The sequence below is a fragment of the Salvelinus fontinalis genome, chromosome 16 (assembly GCF_029448725.1).
Source record: "Salvelinus fontinalis isolate EN_2023a chromosome 16, ASM2944872v1, whole genome shotgun sequence".
NCBI lineage: Eukaryota > Metazoa > Chordata > Actinopteri > Salmoniformes > Salmonidae > Salvelinus > Salvelinus fontinalis.
In genome coordinates, this window is record NC_074680.1 from 27335904 (window position 1) to 27363185 (window position 27282).

The 27282-nt window shown below is 41.3% G+C and overlaps 3 protein-coding genes across 9 annotated transcripts in view; 1 reads left to right on the forward strand and 2 right to left on the reverse strand.

The window, feature by feature from the left end:
* Positions 1 to 2549, reverse strand: part of LOC129812915 (calcium permeable stress-gated cation channel 1-like) — a 60113-nt gene extending 57564 nt beyond the window's left edge. Inside the window, exon 1 of one of the 4 annotated variants that reach the window (XM_055864889.1) lies at positions 2283 to 2535. The gene's annotated coding sequence lies outside the window, so the exon portion shown is untranslated. Of the gene's footprint in view, positions 1 to 6; positions 155 to 1829; positions 2091 to 2282 lie in introns of those variants that run through there. The other 3 variants (XM_055864892.1, XM_055864893.1, XM_055864895.1) reach the window with 3 other exon arrangements.
* A 377-nt stretch (positions 2550 to 2926) lies between these two features.
* zdhhc22 (zinc finger DHHC-type palmitoyltransferase 22) lies at positions 2927 to 10109 on the forward strand. Of its 2 annotated transcripts, none has more exons than XM_055864902.1 (3): positions 2927 to 3459; positions 4576 to 5133; positions 5232 to 10109. In XM_055864902.1, the coding sequence occupies exons 2-3, from the start codon at positions 4578 to 4580 to the stop codon at positions 5513 to 5515; spliced, it is 840 nt and encodes a 279-aa protein (XP_055720877.1). In that variant the 5' UTR covers positions 2927 to 3459; positions 4576 to 4577; the 3' UTR covers positions 5516 to 10109. The 2 variants fall into 2 exon arrangements, with proteins under 2 accessions (XP_055720877.1, XP_055720875.1); XM_055864900.1 differs by having other exon boundaries at positions 2933 to 3454.
* Positions 10110 to 10170: 61 nt separating this feature from the next.
* On the reverse strand, positions 10171 to 27036 carry LOC129812917 (CLOCK-interacting pacemaker-like). Of its 3 annotated transcripts, none has more exons than XM_055864897.1 (4): positions 26832 to 27036; positions 16131 to 16294; positions 15617 to 15762; positions 10171 to 14667 (listed from the first exon to the last, which is right to left on the reverse strand). In XM_055864897.1, exons 2-4 carry the CDS (start codon positions 16186 to 16188, stop codon positions 13810 to 13812), a joined length of 1062 nt encoding a protein of 353 aa, XP_055720872.1. In that variant the 5' UTR covers positions 16189 to 16294; positions 26832 to 27036; the 3' UTR covers positions 10171 to 13809. The 3 variants fall into 3 exon arrangements, with proteins under 3 accessions (XP_055720872.1, XP_055720874.1, XP_055720873.1); XM_055864899.1 differs by having other exon boundaries at positions 16112 to 16294; XM_055864898.1 differs by having other exon boundaries at positions 15990 to 16294.
* Positions 27037 to 27282: the final 246 nt, after the last annotated feature.

Consider the following 27282-nt stretch of genomic DNA (forward strand, 5'->3'; position numbering starts at 1 on the left):
TCATACCAGTAAGAAAGCAAAACGCAGCCAATAAGATGTTTGCGGAAAATATTTTTGATTTCTACAGGTTAGTTTTGTGGGAGGGTTTCTGCTCACATGGATGGCTGAGTCATGCGCTTTGAAAACATGACTGGAGGAGATGAGTCACAGCAATACATATCACCATCTCACATCTGATGCAATTGACACGCACTCCCTCCCTCACGCATGCGCCTGCCTACACGCGCCTACACAAGCACCCTTTCTCTCTGTCTCTGAACAGAGGGGCTAATTATGCCTGCTTATTGCTCATCAGAACAGGTTGTTAGCCTCTTGTGAAATATTTTAATAGCTAGTTCTTCCCAATCACATTACAGTTCAAAGCCTAGGCCAGGGCTCAGGTGCAGGATGTCTACACCTCTCCCTGTCTGGCATGGCACCGATTTGCTGATCTCTAGATCATGATGTGCAGTTGTTGCCAAATTGATTGAAGCTGTCCAGTCACGTGTGGTGCTGAAAATACAGAAAGCATGTAAACCCAGAAGCATGACTTGGAACTCTCTCGTGCTTCCAATGTGCTAGCTCACTTGTCATTTCCTGCCTACACAAAATACAGACAAACTCAGAAACATGAGGCAGGCAGACTCCCCCTTCCCTGTTGCCAACACAGACTACAGATCCCACACAACCAGGCCAGATGCAACATGCTGGGATAGGGGGAGATATCAACTTTCAATCTCAGCCAACAGTCTGATCAAATATTCATGACTCTGTTTGGAAATGACAATGGCAACATTCATCATCTGCTCCTTCTCCATCAGAGACCTGGTTTGTGACGTTTGAAATGGCAAAACAATGGATAAGGTACTGCAGATAACACAGTCCTTCCTTTCAACACTAAATGAGCTCTCAGCTCCTCTTAAGACATTCAACATTGTTTACCAATGCTACCAACAAGAACTCTGGCCATTTTGAATTACTGGGAAGGTCAATACATCCGAGATTATGCACATAGGCTACTGCCTACTGGCATCCAAAATAAATCAAACTGGTTGAAACATAAGCAGATAACCTTTCATTCAACATAAAGTCAAAAACAATTATAGCTGGCATTTCAAAGGCCTACTGGTGTTTGCTGCAAACTGCCCTGAGTGTAATGGACCAACTGTAAATCATGAGCTTGAAATTAGTCAAAATAATAAAATAGCTTGAGTTTAGACTGAAGTGAAGTAGTGCATATACTGCATGTGCTCAATAGCACTGACAATAGAAACAAAACAGCTTCTGAACATTGATTCAACAGGTTCAACTGCTTACATTATGCAGAATCCACATACTTTTCAACACAGCATGGGTCTTAGGCATCTTCTTCAGATATCATCTTCATTTGCTGGATTAGACATGGATACACACCCCCATAAAAGACCAATGAGTAGGCCTATCACACGTAGTAGAAACAATGGACCATGAATGATGCCTACCATGGACAGACAAATACCTACAGTTTATATTTCTTTCAATAAGGCAAAACACTGCACACTCCAGCTATAGTCCATTAATTATGTAAACCACTGTGCCAGGTGTGTGACTGCAAGCATCAAATACGTTAAGGCATATAGAGAGATAGAGATATCTAAAACACATTTAATCAGACATCTTAGAAGAACCAGCTGATGTAACCGATGCTGCTTTTCTTCAAAAGGCTATAGCATTCAACCTAAATGTATCCAAAGAGCGCAAAGTGGTAAACTGTGCAGGCGGCGCATGGGCACTAATCAACGACACAATGCAGCCGCCGGTGTAGTATGGCGAGGAGTGTGTTTGTCAGGGCGTAAATCTCTGCCACGTACCTTCAGTGTCGCACTCACCGACGGATCGCTGCACAATAACTAATTCTGATCTAACGAACACGCAACGTAACTAAATAGATCCTTTATGCTTTAAGATAAGAGAGCAGTCTGTTGACAGGCCAAGTCACTACAAGTTATTCGAATGAACCAATAGCCTACATATTAATGTCTCCAACATCAATTCTCCAATGTTTCCCATCAAACATTTTCGGGTAACGACGGGTTTTTCGCCTTCCTGTGTGATTCCCGTTGTATTTTATAGCGGTTCCCCTAACTAACGTAGTGGCTGTCCACTGCAGTAGGGTACTATCAAAACAGTAAATCCGCGCACTTTTTAAAGATAACTTTAAAATCAGCCGCCGCTAACCTCATAATTGTGGTGCACATTTTTCCATATTTAATCATATTAATAAACCGACATTGGATTAAATTCCTAATGTTAATGTGGCTCACCTCTTAAATGCTCTTTATCGCTGGCGTCCGGTCGGGATGATGCTGCTTATTTTTGCATCAGTCACAAGAAACAAGAGGAGGAACTCCCTGCACAGGCGCCGTCTGTAAATAAGACACCTGCCCAAGATAAGAGAACGAACGTGTTTCAGTGTAGACCAGCTTTTATTGTTTTGACTGAATTTTTACATGAAGGAATATTATTCAAAATTATAGGCTATGGCGGTCCACTTCTTTCACACCTTCATGAGAATGTGGAATCATTAGCCTACACACGTTTAAATGTGTTAATATGACATAACATTGGCCTGTACTTAACGCGGCTTTAATAATAGCAATTTAGAAATATCCTATTCATAGTAGACTGTCTGTCTACTCTGTATGTTGGGAAGGTAAACGTTTTACAAGTGTAGATGCATCTAATCATGCTTAGACCACTGCCACACTCGGAAGTTGAATAGGACTACTCATTGAAGAAGCATCATCGCCACCTGCTGGATAACAATGTTTGCGCCAGACCTGCGCTGGAAGTGACTTGCGCAGACAAAAGAACGTGTAGCCCAGTAGGCTAAAGACGTACAGTAAAATTAGAAATCTATGTCAAAATATTGTCAAAGGTTACATTGATAGAAACATAATGCGATAATGACTTATATCGAGAATAGAAAGCAGATCATATAATCTCATGGCCATTTAAACGCGGTATTGACAACAAAATGGTTCAACAGCATATGGTTGTCTTCGTAGAGATAGATAGAGAACTCCTTTTTTGTATGTGCTATTACAGCGTCTGGGACAACATTGGCAGTGCCATTGATGCTACAACCTATAGGAATCCCCACGCATTTGAGTACTTTGACTACTGTAAAATGGCGGAAGCATGATGGAAGCTCTCAATGGCGCTGCCCATGCTAGAATGGAATTTGGACCACTAGAGGCCTCTATCATTCTCTATGGTTGTCCTCTATCCTTTTGACTGCATCCACGCCAACAGGCGGTGCTAGACAATCCAGAAACATCGCAGAATGAACGAACAAGCTCGTTAAGTATCGTCTTGACAGTACAAGAGCTCTTCGTTTTTTGAATGAGTTATCCATTGCCAGTGCCTGCGCACATGAGGATTCCGCTAAGGTGCTGAAAGGACAGCTCCTCGGAATCAACAGGGCCGACGACAGGTACAGTAAGTCTCAGTAGGCCGGTAGCTCTTGCTTGGAAGGGAAAGGTGTTGTTGAATATTTTGTAGCCTACATTCATGTTACCTCGATTGTTCAGGTAACGGAACAAACTAAGCTGCAATTTGTGTTTTCCATCTCCAAGAATAACCATGGACCTTGTAGCCTATTCAAGGGTTCTATAAGCACATAGGGAAAATAACTCGCAAAGTCCTTGCACATTATTTTAATGTGCCTTGGTTCAGTACAGTAGGCTACTGTACTGAACCACCGATTCTGCCAAACACTGAAAAAATATCACAGTATCTCCCATGTATAGACGGTAACCTTGTGATTTCAGGTCAGATTCATTAAGGAATTCTAACCATTCACAGTGACAACGGCAAGCAATCTCGGTCTTTTTTCTATATGGAGTCAGTCACAATATCTCTCAGGTCAGACAGCAGGCTATCCCCTTCGTTATCTTTGATTTCATTGGTCAAAATATAACCCCACAATAGGCTACAGGGGATGGATGCCACAATTGTGAACTGGGTTTCTGTTGTTTTTCTATAGAGAACAAGATCTTGTTGGTGGTATCATCTGTTTGTAGAGATTTGCAGATCCAGATGAGCTAATTTAGGAGTGCCAGCTGTTAATTTCGGCAAGATGCCTATGTAATTCTGTTTAATCCAAATCCTACCCTTTAATCTTATTTGTGTCATTGACCCTCCATAATAATCGATGTCATAGGCTACATATATAAGCTATTTTTATGCATAGAGCTCCCTACAGAGGCAAAGTACAGTAACTATGTAAACAATGTAACTGCAAAATCTGACTTAAGTCTTTCTTTCTAGACAGAAAGCAATTTCTGGAACTTCATAATATAATTTGATTGTCTGACTGACTTGGTCTTGTGTCAAGAAACTAAATACCACATTAAATCAGATAATATACCTTGTCATTTCAACAGATCAAATGTTTTTTTTACAAAATGTGTACTTACTGCACTTTGCTTATAGGCCAATACGCAGAGGAGCTGTCCTTTTCAGTACCACTGTCGCCTTGTGCACACCTACCCAGTTACACAATACTGTAATCATGTTATAAGCAGCCTAACGCTCGTCTCCATTTTATCACAGGAATGATAATCAGGATGTTTAAATTAAGACTCCTCAACGCTGTCGCCCCAGCATACTTTTTCTCAGCCACAGCGGTAACCTTCATTTTTCACTTCTGCTTTTTCATCCCAACGATTTTTCAAAGCCCGGGCATCTCACTGAGAGCATCAACTGTGATTCACACCGCCGTTTTCCTATTCCTGATGCTGAACGCTTTAGGTAACTATGTCATGACTATAAAGTACCCTGCTGAGAGCGCAAATGAGACTGTGATTCCTGCATGTTCGGCAGATTGCTCAGATAAAATAGACGCCCACTACCTCCTCAACGGTCGCCACTTCTGCAAACTCTGTAAGAAAGTCATACTCAGGAGGGACCACCACTGTTTTTTTACTGGAAACTGCATTGGCAACAAAAACATGCGATACTTCATCATGTTCTGCATATACACGTCATGCACTTGTTTGTACTCCTTGGTTCTTGGTGTGGCCTTTCTAACTGTGGAATACAACATCTCCTTTGAGAACCCATTGACTTTCCTCACCCTTCTGCCCCTCTCTACTGGTTACTTCTTCTTAGGTGAGTTTCACATATAGCCCTTTAAAGTTTATGCAAGGATATTGAGTTTATGAACTTACCAAGCGCTCTTCTTTCTCCTCCATTCCCCTCCCTATTAGGAGTTATCTCAGGTCTGCAGTTCTTCCTGGTGCTGATGCTATATGTGTGGCTGGGCATCGGCTTGGTGTGTGCAGGGTTCTGCTGTCAGCAGGTGCTGCTGGTAGCGCGGGGGCAGACCTACTGCCAGATGAAGCGTGGCCAGCTGGTGGAGAGCTGCAGCTCATGGAAGGACAACCTGAGTGATGTGTTTGGCTCCCACTGGGCAGTGGGGCTTTTCCTGCCAGTACAGACAGTGGAGACCTTTTCAGGAGAGGTCACTGCCCACCACCATAAACATGACTGAGGTTCACCAGGGTAGAGAGAACCTGGACATAATTCACATGAACTACCCCCAGTGGTTCACATAAAGAAGATCTCAATTGCATACTCCTCACGTCCTCGCTCTTCGTCTCCTTCTCAAAACCCATTGGATGAGCCAGAGGTCCAGCCCCTCTGACCTTCTCCTCCAATGGGTTTTGAGAAGGAGACAAAGAGAGAGGACGCGAGGAGTATGCAATTGAGATCTTCCCATTGACTCATCATCATGCTTCCTTGTTGGGCTTGTCAGGATAGTTTAAAATGTACATCAACTGAGGGAAGCCCAGAACAAACATAATGTAGTCCATGATAGATAGATATGCCCACACATACCTGTTCTGACCTCTTCATCTTAACTCATACACAGAAAACTGTGCTCAGCATATATATATAACTTATATATAACTTACTGATAATTACATTGGTCTACTATTCACAGAATGTATACATGAATACATTTCTTGAAGGACAGGAACCATAGCAATGTGAGAAGTGTATGGAATGCAGGTGTAAAAACAATCAAAGAAGATGTATAAGTATGTACACTGCATTTGGAAAGTATTCAGACCCCTTGACTTTTTCCATATTTTGTTACGTTACAGCCTTATTCTAAAATGGATTAAATAGCTTTTTCCCCCTCATCAATCTACACACAATACCCCATAATGACAAAGCAAAAACAGAATCTTTTTGTTGCAAATTTATAAAAAAGACAAAATGGAAATACCACATTTACATAAGTATTCAGACCCTTTACTCAGTACTTTGTTGAAGCACCGTTGGCAGCGATTACAGCCTCACGTCGTCTTGGGTATGACGCTACAAGCTTGGCACACCCGTATTTGGGGAGTTTCTCCCATTCTTCTCTGCAGATCCTCTCAAGCTCTGTCAGATTGGATGGGGAGCATCGCTGCACAGGTCTTTTCAGGTCTCTCTAGAGATGTTCGATCAGGTTCAAGTTTGGGCTCTGGCTGGGCCACTCAAGCACATTCAGAGACTTGTCCCAAAGCCTTTCATGCATTTTCTTGGCTGTGTGCTTAGGGTTGTTGTCCTGTTGGAAGGTGAACCTTCGCCCCAGTCTGAGGTCCTGAGCGTTGTGGAGCAGGTTTTCATCAAGGATCTCTCTGTACTTTGCTCCGTTCATCTTTGCCTTAATCCTGACTGGTCTCCCAGTCATTGCCGCTGAAAAACATCCCTACAGCATGATGCTGCTGCCACCACCATGCTCCACCGTAGGGATGGTATTGGCCAGGTGATGAGCGGTGCTTAGTTTCCTCCAGATGTTACGCTTGGCATTCAGGCCAAAGAGTTCAACCTTCTTTTCATCAGTCCAGAGAATCTTGTTTCTCAAGGTCTGAGAGTCCTTTAGGTGTCTTTTGGCAAACTCCAAGCGGGCTGTCATGTGCCTTTTATTGAGGAGTGGCTGCTGTCTGGCCACTCTACCATAAAGGCCTGATTGGTGGAGTACTGCAGAGATGGTTGTCCTTCTGAAAGGTTCTTCCATCTCCACAGAGAAACTCTGGAGCTCTGTCAGAGTGACCATCGGGTTCTTGGTCACCTAACTGACCAAGACCCTTATCCCCTGATTGCTCAGTTTGGCCTGGCGGCCAGCTCTAGAAAGGGTCCTGGTGGTTCCAAACGTCTTCCATGTAAGACTTGGAGGCCACTGTGTTCTTGGGAACCTTCAATGCTGCAGGAATGTTTTGGTACCCTTCACCAGATCTGTGTCTCGACACAATCCTGTCTCGGAGTGCTAAGGACAATTCCTTGGACCTCATTGCTTGGTTTTTGCACTGACATGCACTGTCAACTGTGGGACCTTATATAGACAGGTGTGTGCCTTTCCAAATTATGTCCAATCAATTGAATTTACCACAGGTGGACTCCAATCAAGTTGTAGAAACATCTCAAGATGATCAATGGAAACAGGATGTACCTGAGCTCAATTTCGAGTCTCATGGATGTCATAAGGTGAATGCACCAATTTGTAAGTCGCTCTGGATAAGAGCGTCTGCTAAATGACTTAAATGTAAATGTAAATAGCATAAGAGTCTGAATACTTATGCAAATAAGATCTGTTTTTTATTTTTAGTACATTGGCAAAATTTTCTAAAAACCTCTTTTCGCTTTGTCATCATGGGATCTTGTCTGTAGATTGAGGAAAATAATTGTTTTAATCCATTTCAGAATAAGGCTGTAACGTAACAAAATGTGGAAAAAGTGAAGGGGTCTGAATACTTTCCGAATGCACCGTGTGTAGTTATTTTGGACGACATGATATCAATTATAATTCATGTAGTGGCTACACTTAAATAACTAAGTGCATGCTTACCTTTCCTGTGCCGATTTTGTGGCAATATGTTGCTAGATAGCATTTAACACAAAATGCTGTGATAGAACATTTAAAATAAGGTATCCTGAGATTTAGAGTCTTTAGCTGATATGCACAGGTATGATACTCCAAACATTTAGATATTAAGGAAAAAACAGTAGCATAAATGACTGTATTGGGGCAGATGTTGGGACCTACACAGAATGGGGGGAAGATGTTGTTATTGTCATCATCAACAAACTGATTTTATTTTGTAGATTTCCCAGTTTTAACTTTCACCAAGGGCTACTGTCGCTAACAATATGTAACTCCACTGGAGGGAAAACTCACTATAATGGCTGTATAGCACAATTTGCCAGGCTTACAATGGTATCAGGAGGATTCTATTGCACAACAACGTTTGAACTAGAACACCCAATTTAAATACTTTTTGTTGCTGATAAGTTTTCTCTGAAAATAGGGGAAATGTGTTAGCAGTTTGTAGATACACATTCAGACAGTGCTTTCCAAGGAGAAACTAAAATCTACAGCAGAGAAAACAGGGTAAGAATTGAGGTTGCTGATCTTTATGTCCAAACTATTATGTCCATTGTTGTCGTATGGCCTGTACCTACAAATGACCCCAAAGATGATGAACCGTACAGTTTGGATTTGTTCATGGTGGGATCCTACAATATGACTGTACACTTGTTCCAAATTTGTTGAGCAACAGATAGTGCCTTCAGAAAGTATTCATACCCCTTAACTTATTCCAAATTTGTTGTTACAGCCTGCATTTAAAATCGATTAAATTGATTTGTTTTCTCACCCATCTACACACTATACCCCATGATAACAAAGTAAAAACATGTTTAGAAAATTTGGCAAATTTATTGATGATGAAATACAGAAATATCTAATTTCCATAAGTATTCACACCTCTGAGTCAATACATGTTATAATCACCCTTGCCGCGATTACAGCTGTGAGTCTTCCTGGGGAAGTCTCTAAGAGCTTTGCATACCTAGATTGTACAATATTTGCCCATTATTATTTTCTAAATTCTTCCAACTCTGTCAAATTGGTTGTTGATCATTGCTAGAAAATAATTTAAGTCTTGCCATAGATTTTTGAAGCCAATTTAAGTAAAAACGAACTATTGATTTTAGGTTATTGTCCTGCTGAAAAGTGAATTAATCTCCCAGTGTCTAGTGGAAGGCAGACTAAACCAGGTTCCCTCTAGAACTTTGCCTGTGCTTAGCGCCATTCTGTTTCTTTTTTATCCTGAAGAACTCCCCAGTCTTTACAAGCATACCCATAACATGATGCACCCACCACTATGCTTGAAAATATGGAGAGTGGTACTCAGTAATGTGTTGTATTGGATTTGCCCCAAACATAAGTTTCTATTCAGGACAAAAATTATTATTTTTTTGCAGCATTTTTTGCAGTATTACTTTAGTGCCTTGTTGTAAACACAATGCATGTTCTTTTCACTCTTAGTGTAGTATTGTGGAGTAACTACAATGTTGTTGATCCATCCTCTGTTTTCTCCTATCACAGCCATTGTATATTTGTAATGACTGTATGTATTGATACACAATCCAAAGTGTAATTAATAACTTCACTATGCTCAAAGGAATATTCAATGTCTGCTTTAAAAAAAACATCTACCAATAGGTGCCCTTCTTTGCGAGGCATTTGAAAACCTCCCTGGTCTTTTTGGTTGAATCGGTTTAAAATTCACTCCTCGACTGAGGGACTTTACAAATAATTGTATGGGTACAGAGATGAGGTAGTCATCATTTATTTTTAATGTTAAACACTATTATTGCACACAGAGTGATTCCATGTAACTTACAGTATAGTGACTTAAGCAAATATTCACTTCTGAACTTATTTAGGCTTGCCATAACAAAGGGTTGAATACTTGACTCGAGACATTTCAGCTTTTCATTTTGTATTAAAATTGTAGAATATTTAATTCCACTTTGACATTGTGGTATTGTGTGTAGGCCTGTGACAAAACAATCTAAATTGTAGAAATGTTAAATTCAGGCTGTAACACAACAAAATATGGAAAAAGTCAAGGGATGTGAATACTTTCTGAAGGCACTGTATAACATTTTACAGCCCATCTTTAACTGTTATGAATATTCTGGTATTAGATTCCATCTGGAGCAAATAAATTATCTTACGGAAAAACAAACTGCTTTGTAGAACTATTTAGTCTATTCCTGTTATATTACCAATAAAACTGTTCAATATGGCAGTGGTCTTTTCTGGCTCAGATGGAGTGAGCTCAAAAACACCAACAACAGAGTGTAAAATCATTTCAAAACCACTGTTTATTAAGCAACCATGTCAATGCAAACAATATTTCTTTAAAAAAGTAGAAAAAAGTGCACTTCAGTAAATGATGGTTAAAACGGCATGTCTTTGTGCTATTCTCCAAAGCTAGAATTTTCATGTACTTTACTTTGTACTGATGGTCGCAGTATTTTGCCATACCAATTTCGATAACATATCAATACCTCCAAATCACTAAAAACACACAACACAAAGCTAGTTACTGTATTACTAGAGAGCCAATAGTTTGAAAAGGATAGCTTACCTAAACCTTTGAGAGCCATTGTAACATTTATAAATTAATTATCAGTACCTACAACAGTTGTAAGTTAAACAGACTTCTATTACCAAATGCTACATTCTAGTAAATAGATGTACAGTCAAGAAAATACTGAGAGCTACTGTAACAAAAAATCTAATCACACTGGACAAAACCAGAAGAGCATTAGGCCTACATTTCAGTATTTTGTCATTCCCGGGACATACACATGTATGACTGACATCTGGCAGTACTTTCTCTTGTTAAAGTTAAAGAACAAAGAGCATTTTATTGGCACAATCAAATAATTGTCCAAAACACAAAGAAAGAAAAACTAAAATGAAATGATGTAACTTACGCAAGTTACATCATTTCATTTTAGTTTTTCTTTCTTTGCGTTTAGGAAAAACATTTAAAATACAAAATCTTTGAATAAGTATTCATTCCTAATAGCATTTGAATATATAAATATGATCACTTCCAAGCTATTTTTTACCACTCCCCCTACATGAATGTTCCAGTAAAGTCTTTAAAACAAGAACTGCTTCAGCTGAAGACACTTTAGCACAAAGAGTGGGATTCTAGTAAATTACAAAGAGTGGGATTCTAGTAAATTACAGAGAGTGGGATTCTAGTAAATTACAAAGAGTGGGATTCTAGTAAATTACAGAGAGTGGGATTCTAGTAAATTACAGAGTGGGATTCTAGTAAATTACAAAGAGTGGGATTCTAGTAAATTACAGAGTGGGATTCTAGTAAATTACAAAGAGTGGGATTCTAGTAAATTACAAAGAGTGGGATTCCAGTAAATTACAAAGAGTGGGATTCTAGTAAATTACAAAGAGTGGGATTCTAGTAAATTACAAATGAGCTGACTAGTAATAACTTCAAATATAAAAAGTATTCAACAGTTCTTTCTGTGTTATGTACAATGCAGTATGTGAAGGACTAGTTCAAGTTAGAGAGAGATAACAATCAACACAATGCTACTATTCATCAGCCATCTGGCTCCTCAGATCTGAATCAAAACATTATCATTAAGAAATGTTTTATTAGCCAGCAACCACGGGGGTTGTTCCTCAACTCAAATATTGAATTAAATATTATGACGTCATATATAGTACAACCTATACTGAACAAAAATAACACAACAACATAAATTATATGAACTTTAAATAGTTACAGTTCATATAAGGAAATCAGTCAATTGAAATTAATTCTTTAGCCCCTAATCTATGGATTTCACATGACTGGGAAAACAGATATGCATAAATTGGTCATAGATACCTTTAAAAAAAATGGTAGGGGCGTGGATCACAAAACCAGTCAGTATCTGGTGTGACCACCATTTGCCTCATGCATGGCGACACCTCTTCTCATAGAGTTGATCAGGCTGTTGATTGTGGCCTGTGGAATGTTGTCCCACTCCTCTTCAATGGCTGTGCGAAGTTGCTGGATATTGGCAGGAACTGGAACACGTTGTCAAACACGTTGATCCAGAGCATCCCAAACATGCTCAATGGGTGACATGTCTGGTGAGTATGCAGGCCATGGAAGAACTGGGACATTTTCAGCTTCCAGGAATTCTGGACAGATGCTTGTGACATGGGGCCGTGCATTATCATATTGAAACAGGTGATGGCGGCGGATAAATGGCACGACAATGGGCCTCAGGACCTCATCACGTATCTCTGTGCATTCAAATTGCCATCGATAAAATGCAATTGTGTTTGTTGTCCGTAGCTTAAGCCTGTCCATACCATAACCCAACCGCCACCATGGGGCACTCAGTTCACAACGTTGACATCAGCAAAGCGCTCGCCCACACAACACCCTACACGTCGTCTGCATTGTGAGGCCAATTGGACGTACTGCCAGATTCTATAAAACAATGTTGGAGGTGGCTTATGGTAGAAATTACCATTACATTCTATGGCAAAAGCTCAGGTAGACATTCTTGCAGTCTGCATGCCAATTGCACACTCCCTCAAAAGACTTGAGACATCTATGGCAACTGCACATTTTAGAGTGGCCTTATTGTCCCCTGCACATGGTGCACCTGTGTAATGATCATGCTGTTTAATCAGATTCTTGATATGCCACACCTGTCAGGTGGATGGATTATCTTGGCAAAGGAGAAATGTTCATTAACAGGGTTGGACATTTTTTGTTGTTGAGAGAAAGAAGCTTTTTTGCGTATGGAACCTTTCTGAGATCTTTTATTTCAGCTCATGAAACATGGGACCAACACTTTACATGTTGCGTTTATATTTTTGTTCAGTGTATAATGCAAGACAGTATTTCAATAACCTACATAAGAATGGGTGCCGTCACTTCAGTAGCTATAATTTTCTGCATTTAACAGGCATTCATTTTTTGGTCTTTAATTAATAGAAGACGCATTGTAACTATGGTGTTTAACTGTACTCTATTCAGTTATTGATGTTGTCCTAATTCAAAGGCAGGTTTAAAAGAAATAGCAACATCAACAAGGCCATATTTCACTAGATGTACATACCTAAAAAAAATACATAATAATAATACAAAAGATTTATGTACAGCCCTCTAAAGAATCACAATCAGTAATATACAGTTGAGCACTGCGATAGTCTAGTACTGACAAATACTGAAGAGGACATATTGCTAGACTAGCTAAATTATTCTCTGACTAAATACGATCAACTATGAAATATTCTTAGAGCTCTTCTTAATCTCTCCTCATTGGTTAAAGTTTTTAAAGCAATTTTTAAATGTACACAAATCAAATCAAGTTTATTTTATATAGCCCTTCGTACATCAGCTAATATCTCGAAGTGCTGTACAGAAACCCAGCCGAAAAACCCCAAACAGCAAGCAATGCAGGTGTAGAAGCACGGTGGCTAGGAAAAACTCCCTAGAAAGGCCAAAACCTAGGAAGAAACCTAGAGAGGAACCAGGCTATGAGGGGTGGCCAGTCCTCTTCTGGCTGTGCCGGGTGGTGATTATAACAGAACATGGCCAAGATGTTCAACATGGCCAAGATGTACACAAACCTCTGATGTCTGGTGTACTTAGATCCTCTTTACAATTTGGTCCCAAAAATGATTATCGATGTCATAAAGTGATTTCCCCCCCATAATAAAGCAGTTACTGTTCTGGCCAGGTACGGATTAATTCATTGTATTATTTTATCCATATCTATTCCCTGCATGTATTGATAGATGTATTAAATCTAGAAGCCATAGCCCTATTGCACGCAGTACTTGCTATTTAAACAGAACACTGATTATAGGCAAGGGTTCAAGTGTTAAGCGCGTTTCTCCATTTGTACTGGTTTACAGCAGGTGTGCTTATGATCCATGCACCTCCTTCTGCTAGTGTCTTATGCCAGGATGCCCTGTGGATCCATGGCCTGACACTGCCCCTCCTCAGCCCTGGCAGAGTCTGTGTCTAGCTGCAGGGTCAGCTGGAGCCTAGTCCAGACCAGGGGGTCACCACTGCCCAGGGCCTCCACAAACAGATCTGTCTGCTCCTGCAGCTGCTTCAAATGGCCCTGGGTGCGCCGGTTCTGCCTGATCAGCTCCTTGATGCGTAGCGTTATGCCCAGCAGGCCAGAGTTGCTGAGGATGTTGTAGGTGTTGCTGAAGCGTTTACCTTTGTTGTTGTCTGTGGACAGGCCGTCCTGGCAGCGGTCGCTGTCGCCTTGGCAACTGCTCGCCTCCGACACAGAAGCACATTTATTGGAGACTACAGCAGTGGCCTCAGTGCCCAGGGAGTGAGGCATGCCTAGGAACTGAGGTATTGGCAGCTTCTGAGAGCTGGCCAGCTGTGTTTGTTTGTCAACAACCTCTAAGGTGGCCACTGTTTGGAGTGGTGTCAGAGGCCTTGGCTGGGGGCTATGGGAGCTGTACAGTTTGTTGCCATGGTGACGATACCCCCGGTTACGCCTCCCGTGATACCCGGGCGTTGAACTTCCCCTCTCAGCAGAAGAGGCCCCCTGACTCCTGGAGGAGCTCTCCCCAGGGTGAGGGGCGATTTTGGGGTAGGATTTCAGTATGGGCAGGTAGTTATTCCTTGAGTCCCGGTGCTTGTCTGAGGCACGCTTTGGAGAGATGTTGTTACTGATGTTGTTGCTGCCGTTGGGGACCATGGGATGGAGGAGGACCACCTGGGACTGGGGGAGAATCTCCAGGGAGGAAGGGAAGCCCCAGGGCTTTACTACTGGAGACATTGGGCTTGGCTGGGGGCATCATAATACCATCTCACTCATTAGATCATACAAAAACAGAGTGCAAAAAGATGGTAATTGACAAAGAAGAATACAGTACTGCAATTTTTCCCTGTGTTAAAGGAATATAGGGCTCTACAGTGATACCATTTAAGGGCATTTGCTCCTAAATATTTTGCTGTGCTGGAATGTTTTATCTGGGAGCACCAGTGCCCCTAGATAAAAAAAATAATCAATGTAATGATTTCTTCGCTGTCCCTCAGCCTCAGTAGTATGCAAACATGTCATGGCACAGACAGAAAGGACAAGGGAGAGCTTCTTCAGGAGATATAGGCCAAATGTAGGATATTATCTCAATCTTAAAAAGCACATTTTCTGGTGCTCCTAACACTATGTTGTAATTGCTGGCAAGTCTTATAATTAAAGCACCAATCTGCACTTATTACATTCATTTTTGGACATATATTAATGATATAAACCCATTGATTCTTGAAAAGCAAAACTTATTAATGCCCCATTAGCTAAGTTCAACCGTCTTAGAAGCCAAAATATAAACGTGTTTTCCAATGTTTGTAAACAAAGTAAAAGTATCTGGTGTGGTTAAATGGTTAAAACTATAATTTTGATATCATGTATGGTCAGTCCTTGCATCCATAGCTTTCTATGATTTTGAGGGTGGTTACATTTCTCCAGCCTCGTCCCTCAACCTTTTACCAAAACACTGGTGGGGAAAATGCTTTGTTATTGTTTCAAATGCGGATTGACGCTTTAGTAACTCAAATATTTTTCATTGTGCTACATTTTTTTCCACTTAGGACATGTGCTCCTTGTAAAAAAAAGTCACTGTAGAGCCCTGGAATATTGAAGCTCATAAACCCAACCACAGTACAACTGAACTACAAGCCGAGCAGAGAATAACAGCACATAGGTCACAAACAAGGCACAGTGTAGTGTACAGTACCAGATTCAGGACTATGTTGTTCATGATGATCATGGGGGAGAGGCCAGGGTAGGATCCTCCGGCTACAGCCACCTGGGGACCTGGGGCCCTCACCATGTCCTCAGAGTCAGTTTGGTCCATCGCACTCAGGTACCCAGAGCTGGCATCTTGAAAGGAGAAAAAAACAGATTGTCACCATGGCCCCTAGAGGGAGCAGCAGACCAACGCCCAACATAAAGTTAATAGAAACACCACCAATAGCTTTTTTTTTTTTTTTTGTGCTAAGATCTCGAAGAGCAATTTTGGAAATATTTGCAAGGGTAACAGAGAGATAACAGCTTGAGGTAATAACACCACAGCCACAGTAAAGATTACATGGGAATCATGCACTGACCTAGTCATAGCTGAGTGAACCCATAGCAAAGAAAATAGGTCACCACTCCTGGTGAGGAAGTGGTGAGGAAATGGTGGTGGCCTAGATTTGTGGATTAGAGTTGATAGAGAGGCAGGGTGTACATTTGTGTGTTTGTAACACCTGAGAAACCAGAGTCCCTCTCAGACTCTGGCTTAGATGCTCTCAGGTGGTACATCATAGTGGATGAGGACCTCCTGTGGCTCGCTCATCTTTGCTCTTCCTTGACAGGTGTAGGGTACGTGGGACCTCTCAAACCAAACCATCTACAATGGGGTTGAATCGTCCTAATCATAGAAAAAAAAAAGTTATAGTTAGAGCTGATAATCACAGTGTAGTAAGGCTACACATCACATGAAACATTTAATCACAGTTTCAACCTAGCTAGATAGCCGCATATGGAGTAAAATTCACTAGGCAAGCTATCAAGCTAACGTTAGCAGACAGTAACAAACAACAAAACAGTTAGCCACAATAATCACGCTTGCGTACTGTCGAGAGAGCAAGCCAATAACAGCTTTACCATGAGCTTACTAGCGATCCACCTAATTTTCAAACGTTGCTATGGGCAAAGCCAAACAACGTAAGTGATTCATTCGACTTCCACTCTACTGCAGCACACCGGTGGCAAACTTGCCAAAGTAAATGATTTAAAAGAGTATATTTATAGAGTATAAAAGTCAAGTAAACAAGTGTAATTTGATATTCATTTCATTCAAATTCACTAACTATAATGATAAACTATAGGCTATTAACTATAAAAACAAAGGTGGGCATCCACACCAGAGGAAAGTTTGTTTTACAGTCCTACACCTGTCAATCAACTGATCAAGGCATGCTACTGCATACTGCCTATTAATAAAGTGGCAACACAGACCATTCATGAGGTCTCTAACGCATATACTGGTTCAGACCATTCAGTGCTTTCAGGGTGTGATCATTGTCATAGTGACAACTGCAAGCAATACTTCAATGTACATGTAGGCCTAACTTGTATTTAAATTTATCAATTCAACAACAAATGCAGTTTAGCCTGCACGTCTTATACAACATGTCATTATCTCATTGCTCAAGTGGTTTTTAAGTGATTTCAAAGTTTCCATTATTCTTATTTTGTAGTTATTATCCCTTTTTTCTCCCCAATTTTGTACGGACTGGGGAGAGGCAAAGGTCGAGAGCCATCCGTCTCCTGAAACACGACCCACCAAGCCGCATTGCTTCTTGACACACTGCTCACTTAACCCGGAAGCCAGTCGCACCAATGTGTCGGAGGAAACACAGTACAGCTGGTGACCTGAAGTCAGCGTGCATGCGCTCAGCCGTCACAAGGAGTTGCTAGAGCGCGATGGGACAAGGACATCCCAGCCAACCAAACCCTCCCCTAACCCGGACGACGCTGGGCAAATTGTGCTCCGTCTCATGGGTCTCCCGGTCGCGGCGGGTTGCGACACAGCCCGGGATCAAACCTGGATCTGTAGTGACACCCTCTAGCACCGCGATGCAATGCCTTAGACCGCTGCGCCACTCGGGAGGTCTGATTTCCATGTTTCTAATGGTTGTCAATTCCTTTTGGTCTTCTTTTTCACTGAGCTCATCTCTCTGTATGTCCTGTGCAACTATTTGCAACGCATCAGTACAACAATGTTATCATAACAGGCTAAAAGTGATCACACCAATGCACTTTCTCTCCTAAAACTTAACCCCGACATGCATTTTCTACGCTGTAGGCTTGTTTTACATACAGCAATTAGCAAGAGCAAGCCTGCTTCTTTCCCTGAATAGGCTATTAGGCCTAGCATTAAAAAAAAATGTTCCCTGTGAATGCAAAGCTTCACTATTGATTAGGCCTACATTTTTAGACAAGAAAAGTATTATACCTGGGCTACAAAAACCCAATGCAATGAGGAATGTATTGTTATCAAGTGAGTACAAAATGATTGTCTAAAGGCTATAAACTGCAGCGATTTAGACAAATTTAAATAACCGCTCAAATGTCCTATTTTATTTCATGCCTAAATAATTGCATAGTCCTACAGCCTAGGCCTTTGTTATGCAACAATTTGGATCAGTTTGGGTCTATTCTCAACAGTTTAGAAGGTCCAGAAAGGTACATTAGCAGGCTACTCATATTGTGTATTTTGTCAGGATGTAGCCCGGTGAAGATAGGCCTGATACTATAAGAAAATATGGACTTATCCAACTCTCCGCACATTCTTAATGCTGTAGCCTATTTTACATTCAGCAACAAGAGCAAGCGTGCATCTCTCCTCCAATAGGCTCTTAGTAGGCTAAAGAAAATCAGTCGAAATAAGTGTCCAACATGTTATTCTAGACTGTATTTTCGTGAGAAGCCACAAGATTTAAGAGGAATAGCCATGGCAGCGGAGAGGCCAGGTGCGTAATTGCGCAACAGAAGAATGACGACAGACAGGCTCGAGATGTAGCCTATAGCCTAAGATGCGAATGCATATTTGCCCATAATTCATAGTTCAACATTAGGCTTAATACCAGAGTGAATATATCCAGTCCATTTACACAGCAAAATGAAAAAAGTTAAATCAGATACCGAAATCATAGGTTGCCTCTAGCTGCCGAGGTTGGGCTGGGTGCGCTCCCTCCCAGTACCCCGGTGCACACCTAGCTAGAAAAGATAACCTATTGTTCTAGGGACAAGACATGTATCGTACCTAGGCTACAACAACACAAAGTAATGAAGAACTTCATTAAGTTAGTACACAACTCTAGTTTAGGCTGTAAACTGCAGTGAATAGCCTGTCATTTGTATAACCACTCAAAAGCCTGCCTTTTGAATGCATATTCACCTCGAAAGAACTGCATCAAGCCTGCCTGATTGGGCAACCATTTGGGTCAGGTATGGGGTTTTTCTCAGCAAATTAGCCGACAAGGTCCAGGCACATTATTAGCAGTGTCAACCCGGCAGAGCCACACCTGTTTTGAGCCCCACCTGTTTAGCAATATAAATATATACATATTGCTAAACAGATAGTGATATAATATATATATCTGGTTAGCAATATATATTTATATTGCTAAACAGATATATATACACACATACACATTAATATATAAGTACCACACACCAACTCATTCCAGGGTTTCTTTATTTTTACAATTTTCTACATTGTAAAATAATAGTGAAGACATCTAAACTATGAAATAAACACATGGAATCATGTAGTAACCAAAAAGTGTTAATCAAATCAAAATATATTGTATATATTTGAGATTCTTCAAAGTAGCCACCCTTTGCCTCGATGACAGCTTTGCACACTCTCAGGTATTCTCTCAACCAGCTTCATTTGTTAAAAGTTAATTTGTGGAATTTTTTTCCTTCTTAATGTGCATGCCAATCAGTTGTGTTGTGACATGGTAGGAGTGGTATACAGAATATAGCTCTATTTGGTAAAAGACCAAGTCCATATTATGGCAAGAACAGATCAAATAAGCAAAGAAAAATCAAATCAAATGTATTTATATAGCCCTACTTACATCAGCTGATAGTGCTGTACAGAAACCCAGCCTAAAACCCCAAACAGCAAGCAATGCAGGTGTAGAAGCACGGTGGCTAGGAAAAACTCCCTAGAAAGGCCAAAACCCAGGAAGAAACCTAGAGAGGAATCAGGTTATGAGGGGTGGCCAGTCCTCTTCTGGCTGTGCAGGGTGGAGATTATAACAGAACATGGCCAAGATGTTCAAATGTTCATCAATGTTTCATGACAGTCCATCATTACTTTAAGACATGAAGGTCAGTCAGTGCGGAAAATTAAGAACTTTGAAAGTTTCTTCAAGCGCAGTCGCAAAAACCATCAAGCGCTATGATGAAACTTGCTCTCATGAGGACCGCCACAGGAAAGGAAGACCCAGAGTTACCTCTGCTGCAGAGGATAAGTTAGTTAGAATTACCAGCCTCAGATTGCAGCCAAAATAAATGCTTCACAGAGTTCAAGTAATAGACACATCTCAACATCAACTGTTCAGAGGAGACTGTGTGAATCAGGCCTTCATGGTTGAATTGTTGCAAAGAAATCACTACTAAAGGATATCAATAAGAATAAGAGACTTGCATAGGCCAAGAAACATGAGCAATGGACATTAGACCGGTGGAAATCTGTTCTTTGATCTGAGGAGTCCAAATTTGCGATTTTTGGTTCCAACCGCCGTGTCTTTGTGAGACGCAGAGTAGGTGAATGGATGATCTTCGCATGTGTGGTTCCCACCTTAAAGCATGGAGGAGGTGTAATGGTGTGGGAGTGCTTTGCTGGTTTATTTAGACTTCAAGGCACACAACCAGCATGGCTACCACAGCATTCTGCAGCGATACGCCATTCCATTTGGTTTGCACTTAGTGGGACTGTCATTTGTTTTTCAACAGGACAATGACCCAAAACACACCTCCAGGCTGTGTAAGGGCTATTTGACTAAAAAGGAAAGTGATGGAGTGCTGGCCTCCACAATCACCCGACCTCAACCCAATTGAGATGGTTTGGGATGAGTTGGACCGCAGAGTGAAGGAAAAGCAGCCAACAAGTGCTCAGAAATTGTGGTAACTCCTTAAAGACTGTTGGAAAAGCATTCCTCATGAAGCTGGTTGAGAGAATGCCAAGAGTGTGCAAAGCTGTCATCAAGGCAAAGGGTGGCTACTTTGAAGAATCTGAAATATATACACTTTTTTGGTTACTACATGATTCCATATCTGTTATTTCATAGTTTTGATGTCTTCACTAATATTCTATGATGTAGAAAATAATAAAAATAAAGAAAAACCCTTGAATGAGTAGGTGTGTCCAAACTTGGAAGACAAAATAAGTTGTCTTCCAGTAAACTTTGATTACATTTCCAATATCCCCATCCACGTGGAAAATCTATTAGAGTTATGTGAAGGCCAATTAGATGATGATCCGATCACATTCTGTCTCCTATTAAAACTTTTTTAACCTTTGATGCAAGAGATAAAGAGACAAGAAAGTAGTCAAGACGACTAGCTTGATTTAACTCTCCTCCATGTACTGTATATCTCACTAGGTCTGGGTTTTTTAAGTCTCCAATTTCTAATGTGTCAATAATATTTGTGATTTTCTTAACAAAATTACATAACCATAAAAATCAATGCCTTGGGGCCTCCCGGGTGGCGCAGTGGTCTAGGGCACTGCATCGCAGTGCTAGCTGCGCCACCAGAGTCTCTGGGTTCGCGCCCAGGCTCTGTCGCAGCCGGCTGCAACCGGGAGGTCCGTGGGGCGACGCACAATTGGGCTAGCGTCGTCCGGGTTAGGGAGGGTTTGGCCGGTAGGGATATCCTTGTCTCATCGCGCTCCAGCGACTCCTGTGGCGGGCCGGGCGCAGTGCGCGCTAACCAAGGGGGCCAGTGCACGGTGTTTCCTCCGACACATTGGTGCGGCTGGCTTCCGGGTTGGAGGCACGCTGTGTTAAGAAGCAGTGCGGCTTGGTTGGGTTGTGCTTCGGAGGACGTGTGGCTTTCGACCTTCGTCTCTCCCGAGCCTGTACGGGAGTTGTAGGGATGAGACACAATAGTAATTACTAGCGATTGGATACCACGAAAATTGGGGAGAAAAGGGGATAACATTTATTTAAAAAAAATACACTGCTCAAAAAAATAAAGGGAACACTTAAACAACACAATGTAACGCCAAGTCAATCACACTTCTGTGAAATCAAACTGTCCACTTAGGAAGCAACACTGATTGACAATAAATTTCACATGCTGTTGTGCAAATGGAATAGACAAAAGGTGGAAATTATAGTTAATTAGCAAGACACCCCCCAAAACAGGAGTGATTCTGCAGGTGGTGACCACAGACCACTTCTCAGTTCCTATGCTTCCTGGCTGATGTTTTGGTCACTTTTGCATGCTGGCGGTGCTCTCACCCTAGTGGTAGCATGAGACGGAGTCTACAACCCACACAAGTGGCTCAGGTAGTGCAGTTCATCCAGGAAGGCACATCAATGCGAACTGTGGCAAAAAGGTTTGCTGTGTCTGTCAGCGTAGTGTCCAGAGCATGCAGGCGCTACCAGGAGACAGGCCAGTACATCAGGAGACGTGGAGGAGGCCGTAGGAGGGCAACAACCCAGCAGCAGGACCGCTATCTCCGCCTTTGTGCAAGGAGGTGCACTGCCAGAGCCCTGCAAAATGACCTCCAGCAGGCCACAAATGTGCATGTGTCAGCATATGGTCTCACAAGGGCTCTGAGGATCTCATCTCGGTACCTAATGTCAGTCAGGCTACCTCTGGCGAGCACATGGAGGGCTGTGCGGCCCCACAAAGAAATGCCACCCCACACCATGACTGACCCATCGCCAAACCGGTCATGCTGGAGGATGTTGCAGGCAGCAGAACGTTCTCCACGGTGTCTCCAGACTCTGTCACGTCTCTCACATGTGCTCAGTGTGAACCTGCTTTCATCTGTGAAGAGCACAGGGCGCCAGTGGCGAATTTGCCAATCTTGGTGTTCTCTGGCAAATGCCAAACGTCCTGCACGGTGTTGGGCTGTAAGCACAACCCCCAACTGTGGACGTCGGGCCCTCATACCACCCTCATGGAGTCTGTTTCTGACCGTTTGAGCAGACACATGCACATTTGTGGCCTGCTGGAGGTCATTTTGCAGGGCGCTGGCAGTGCACCTCCTTGCACAAAGGCGGAGGTAGCGGTCCTGCTGCTGGGTTGTTGCCCTCCTACGGCCTCCTCCACGTCTCCTGATGTACTGGCCTGTCTCCTGGTAGCGCCTGCATGCTCTGGACACTACGCTGACAGACACAGCAAACCTTTTTGCCACAGTTCGCATTGATGTGCCTTCCTGGATGAACTGCACTACCTGAGCCACTTGTGTGGGTTGTAGACTCCGTCTCATGCTACCACTAGAGTGAGAGCACCGCCAGCATTCAAAAGTGACCAAAACATCAGCCAGGAAGCATAGGAACTGAGAAGTGGTCTGTGGTCACCACCTGCAGAATCACTCCTGTTTTGGGGGGTGTCTTGCTAATTGCCTATAATTTACACCTTTTGTCTATTCCATTTGCACAACAGCATGTGAAATGTATTGTCAATCAGTGTTGCTTCCTAAGTGGACAGTTTGATTTCACAGAAGTGTGATTGACTTGGAGTTACATTGTGTTATTTAAGTGTTCCCTTTATTTTTTTGAGCAGTGTATATATATATATATCTATGCCTTTCTTGAAATCAATACACAGAAGGATATTTTTTTAAACCTGCATATTTAGTTAAAATAAATTAATGTTAGCAGGCAATATTAACTCGGGAAATTGTGTCACCTCTCTTGCATCCAGTGCAAGCAGAGTCAGGGTATATGCAGGAGTTTGGGCCGCCTGGCTCGTTGCAAGCTGTGTGAACACCATTTCTTCCTAACAAAGACCGTAATTAATTTGCCAGACTTTTACATAATTATGTCATAACATTGAAGGTTGTGCAATGTAACAGCAATACTTAGACTTAGGGTTGCCACCCGTTCGATAAAATACAGAACGGTTACGTATTTCACTGAAAGAATAAAATGTTTTGTTTTCTAAATGACAGTTTCCGTATTTGACCATATTAATGACCAAAGGCTCGTATTTCTGTGTGTTTATATTATATTTAAGTATATGATTTGATATTTGATAAGAGCCGTCTGACTGAGCAGTGGTAGGCAGCAGCAGGCTCGTAAGCATTTTATTCAACCAGCACTTTACGCCGTTTGCCAGCAGCTCTTAGCAATGCTTGAGGCACAGCGCTGTTTATGACTTCAAGTGTATTAACTCCCGAGATTAGGCTGGCAATACTAAGGTGCCTATAAGAACATCAAATAGTCAAAGTGTATATGAAATACATAAAAATGGTATAGAGCAAAATAGTCAACGCATCATAATTCCTATAACTACAACCTAAAACTTCTTAACTTAACTTCTTGGGAATATTGAAGACTCATGTTAAAAAGGAACCACCAGCTTTCATATGCTCTCATGTTCTGAGCAAGGAACTTAAACGTTAGATTTTTTACACGGCACATATTGCACTTTTAGTTTCTTCTCCAACACTGTTTTTGCATTATTTAAACCAAATTGAACATGTTTCATTATTTATTTGAGACAAAGTAGATTTTATTTATGTATTATATTAAGTTAAAATAAAAGTGTTCATTGAATAATGTTGTAATTGTCATTATTACAAATATATATATAATAACAAACTAAATCATCTGATTAATCGGTATCGGCTTTTTCTTGGTCCTACAATAAAATCGATAGCGGTGTTGAAAAATCATAATTGGTCGAACTCTAAATTGCACATTCAGATCAAAATGTTTGTTAATTAATATCAAATCACACCTTTCGAGTTCCTTTGTCCATGACAGACAATTATTTGACCGCCCTATTCCCTTTTCCACACAACTTCATCTAAGGATGTAGCGTGAGTGTCCTATAAACAGTGTATGTTATATTCCTTTTCTTTTAGCCACGTAAAGACTGATTTTTTTTTATTATCTGCTAAACCGTTACAATTATAACTAGCTATACTTATTTCACCCCTTATCATAACTAGATACTTTTCTCAGTCTAAATTGACCATAATTAGTGCTTGTAAATTTACTGTCATAAGAGGTATTATGACGGTCAAAATTAGAGCTTTCAAATGTCTGATATTTAGAATTCAAGAAATAGGTTCTAGCGATATTTGTTTTTATTCCCTTGCCTGTTTTCCTGTGAGCCAATGCCACAGATGTTAGAAAATTGAGACAAGATATTATGTGTGTAGTATGTCTGTATAAGAGTAAAACTATAATGTGTGATGTCCAAATAATTAATAACCCTGCCAATTTGCATGGTTGAGTGTCTATGTGTGTAAAATGTAGTGCGTACAACCTAAATATTCAGGATGATAATTGTAATCCATATCGTATCACCATCAGTTGCATCATAATTACCTTTAACATCATTGAAAAACAGATCCCAGCATTTCCATAGCAATTGACTTTTCACATGATCGAGAAAGAGACCTTGCATTACTATAGTACAAATTAGTGATGCACCGATATGACATTTTTGGCCGATACCGATATCCAATATTTTCCTTGACACCGATATTTAAAAATTTAGCGGCCTTTTAAGCATTCTAGTAGTTAAATAGTTAACACACACACACACAAACACACAAGGACGCAGTGGTCTAAGGCACTGTATCTCAGTGCAAGTTGCGTCACTAATGTCCCTGGTTCGAATCCTGGCTGTATCACATCCGGCCGTGATTGTGAGTCCCATAGGGCGGTACACAATTGGCCCAGCATTGTAAATAAAACTTTGTTCTTAACTGACTTGCCTAGTTAAATAAAGGACACACACACCAAAAAGTTATTTTGTTGGCATTTACGTATGTCCCCATTACCAGAAAACATAATCAAAACCTATTTCTTTCATTTACCTGCTGTGCTTTTTCGTTGTTCATTTGTTCAGTCGTTTCATTCTCAACCAGGATTTCTATGGGTCTTTGCGTGTCAAAAAAGACATTTGACATGTCAAATAACACTATTTCACGTGTCAAATAACACGACATAATCTGTTTCAGTAGCTATATCGTAGGTGTCGTCCTGGCTAGCTATTTACTTTCATGAACTGAAGTTCAATTTCAATAGGCGAACAACAAGTGGCAACCTAGCTAATACTTACAAGGATTTCTAATCATTGCTAAGAATAATGAGAATGACTGCAGTTTCTACTGGTAATTGTTTTCAGGCTGGTTGTATTGGTGCTAGCTAGCTATCAAGCTAAAGCTAGCTACCCCAGTAGTTGCGATTGAACAAATGATGCTTTATTATGAACACAGTATTGTAAACACATCGTTCGTGGCCAGTGTTTGTTTTTTTGTATAGCTTTAACAGTGACACTATCTTTTTTGACACACAAAGTCCCAAACGGCGTTCCATAGTAGTTATGTCTTGTGTACCGGTGCTCGACCAATCGGCGAAAGCCAACATCCCCCACGAAAGAGCACGGTTGATTGTCGAGGGCAATGAAATCCATTATCTTGGCTTTAATGGATCTTACTCTTTCAAATGACTCCTCGCCTGCTCGATCCACACAGCAGACATTGTGTGGGCTAGGTTAGGAATGCTGTGTTGCATGTGTAGTGCAACACTCTACGTGGCGTTATGTCATGTACCTACTTTTATTAATGGACAGCTATTCCGAGACAGCTCCATAACGCCATGTCTGTACTAAATTCTAAAGGGACTTCAGGTTACGAAAAAAAAAGTATGGGAACTGTAAAAATATCTGAACACTGACTTGGATATGAACACATACTACTCAATTACATGCTCGCTTACACAAACACACTTATCCCGCTCTCTTCTCTCATGTTAAAAACCAATGTCAAAGCTACTATTATACCTTATATAAAATAGTTTGTCCCTCTGCTTCCTCTGTACGGCTAACAGAAACAAGCTAATTCATGGATTTCGAGTGGCACGCACATGAAGAGCGCGAGCGCAGGGGGAAGTTGTATCCATAGTTTCCCCGTTTGGCTTCCGTTTTTTTAAAAGCGTTCGAAAATTAGGTGGATATTACGCTCTAAAGTTAGCTACATAGCTAACTGCATTAGCCAGCTGTGTTTGCTAGCTTGTCGTTTACGCTGCGCCCCTTCGCCCGCCATGTCTGGACTGGTTGAACCGAGATTGCTGTTGTCCGGCTCTGCTCAGTCAAAACACGGTAGGCTACATCGGACTTTGAAAGTGGCGGAGCACTGCCAACAATGCAATCACGAGATCACAAAATCAAATATATCGTTTTGTACCTACTTTAAGTGTTGTCCTCTTGAAAATTCGACAACGTAGACGTGTTCACATTCGCAACTATTAAACTAAAAGAGTTCGCGTTGCTTTCGCTTCGATGAAAGACCAAAACTTTTCAATTTAAAACGGATTCAACACTCTATAGTCTTTGCCGTATAACTGTGCAGCAGGCGTTGCTAAGGAAACTGTGTATACGGCACTCCCTCTATTTTTTCAAGCGTTCCTATTGGTGTACAACATTGGCATTGCGACCAGAGCGATGTATTTTGCAAACGATATGGCTTGATCAGAACCAAAATTAACATAAATGCGATGTGTAATATAATATGGAACTGTCTGTGCCATTATTGTCCTGTATACCGGTAGGTATAATCCAAAACAGATTGAGCTGTGATCAACATCTCTCTTTCTCACTCACACGCACGTACACACACCACCCTCCCAACAAATGGTTTCT

Bases quoted from the DNA above. Each gene is read 5' to 3' on its own strand.
- zdhhc22 (XM_055864902.1), top strand. From the start codon at position 4,578: ATGATAATCAGGATGTTTAAATTAAGACTCCTCAACGCTGTCGCCCCA. The intron at 5,134-5,231 runs GTGAGTTTCACA...CCTCCCTATTAG, and splicing joins TACTGGTTACTTCTTCTTAG to GAGTTATCTCAGGTCTGCAG.
- LOC129812917 (XM_055864897.1), bottom strand. From the start codon at position 16,188: ATGATGTACCACCTGAGAGCATCTAAGCCAGAGTCTGAGAGGGACTCT. The intron at 15,763-16,130 runs GTGTTACAAACA...TCTCCTTTCAAG, and splicing joins GAGGGACTCTGGTTTCTCAG to ATGCCAGCTCTGGGTACCTG. The intron at 14,668-15,616 runs GTACTGTACACT...TGATGCCCCCAG, and splicing joins ACAACATAGTCCTGAATCTG to CCAAGCCCAATGTCTCCAGT.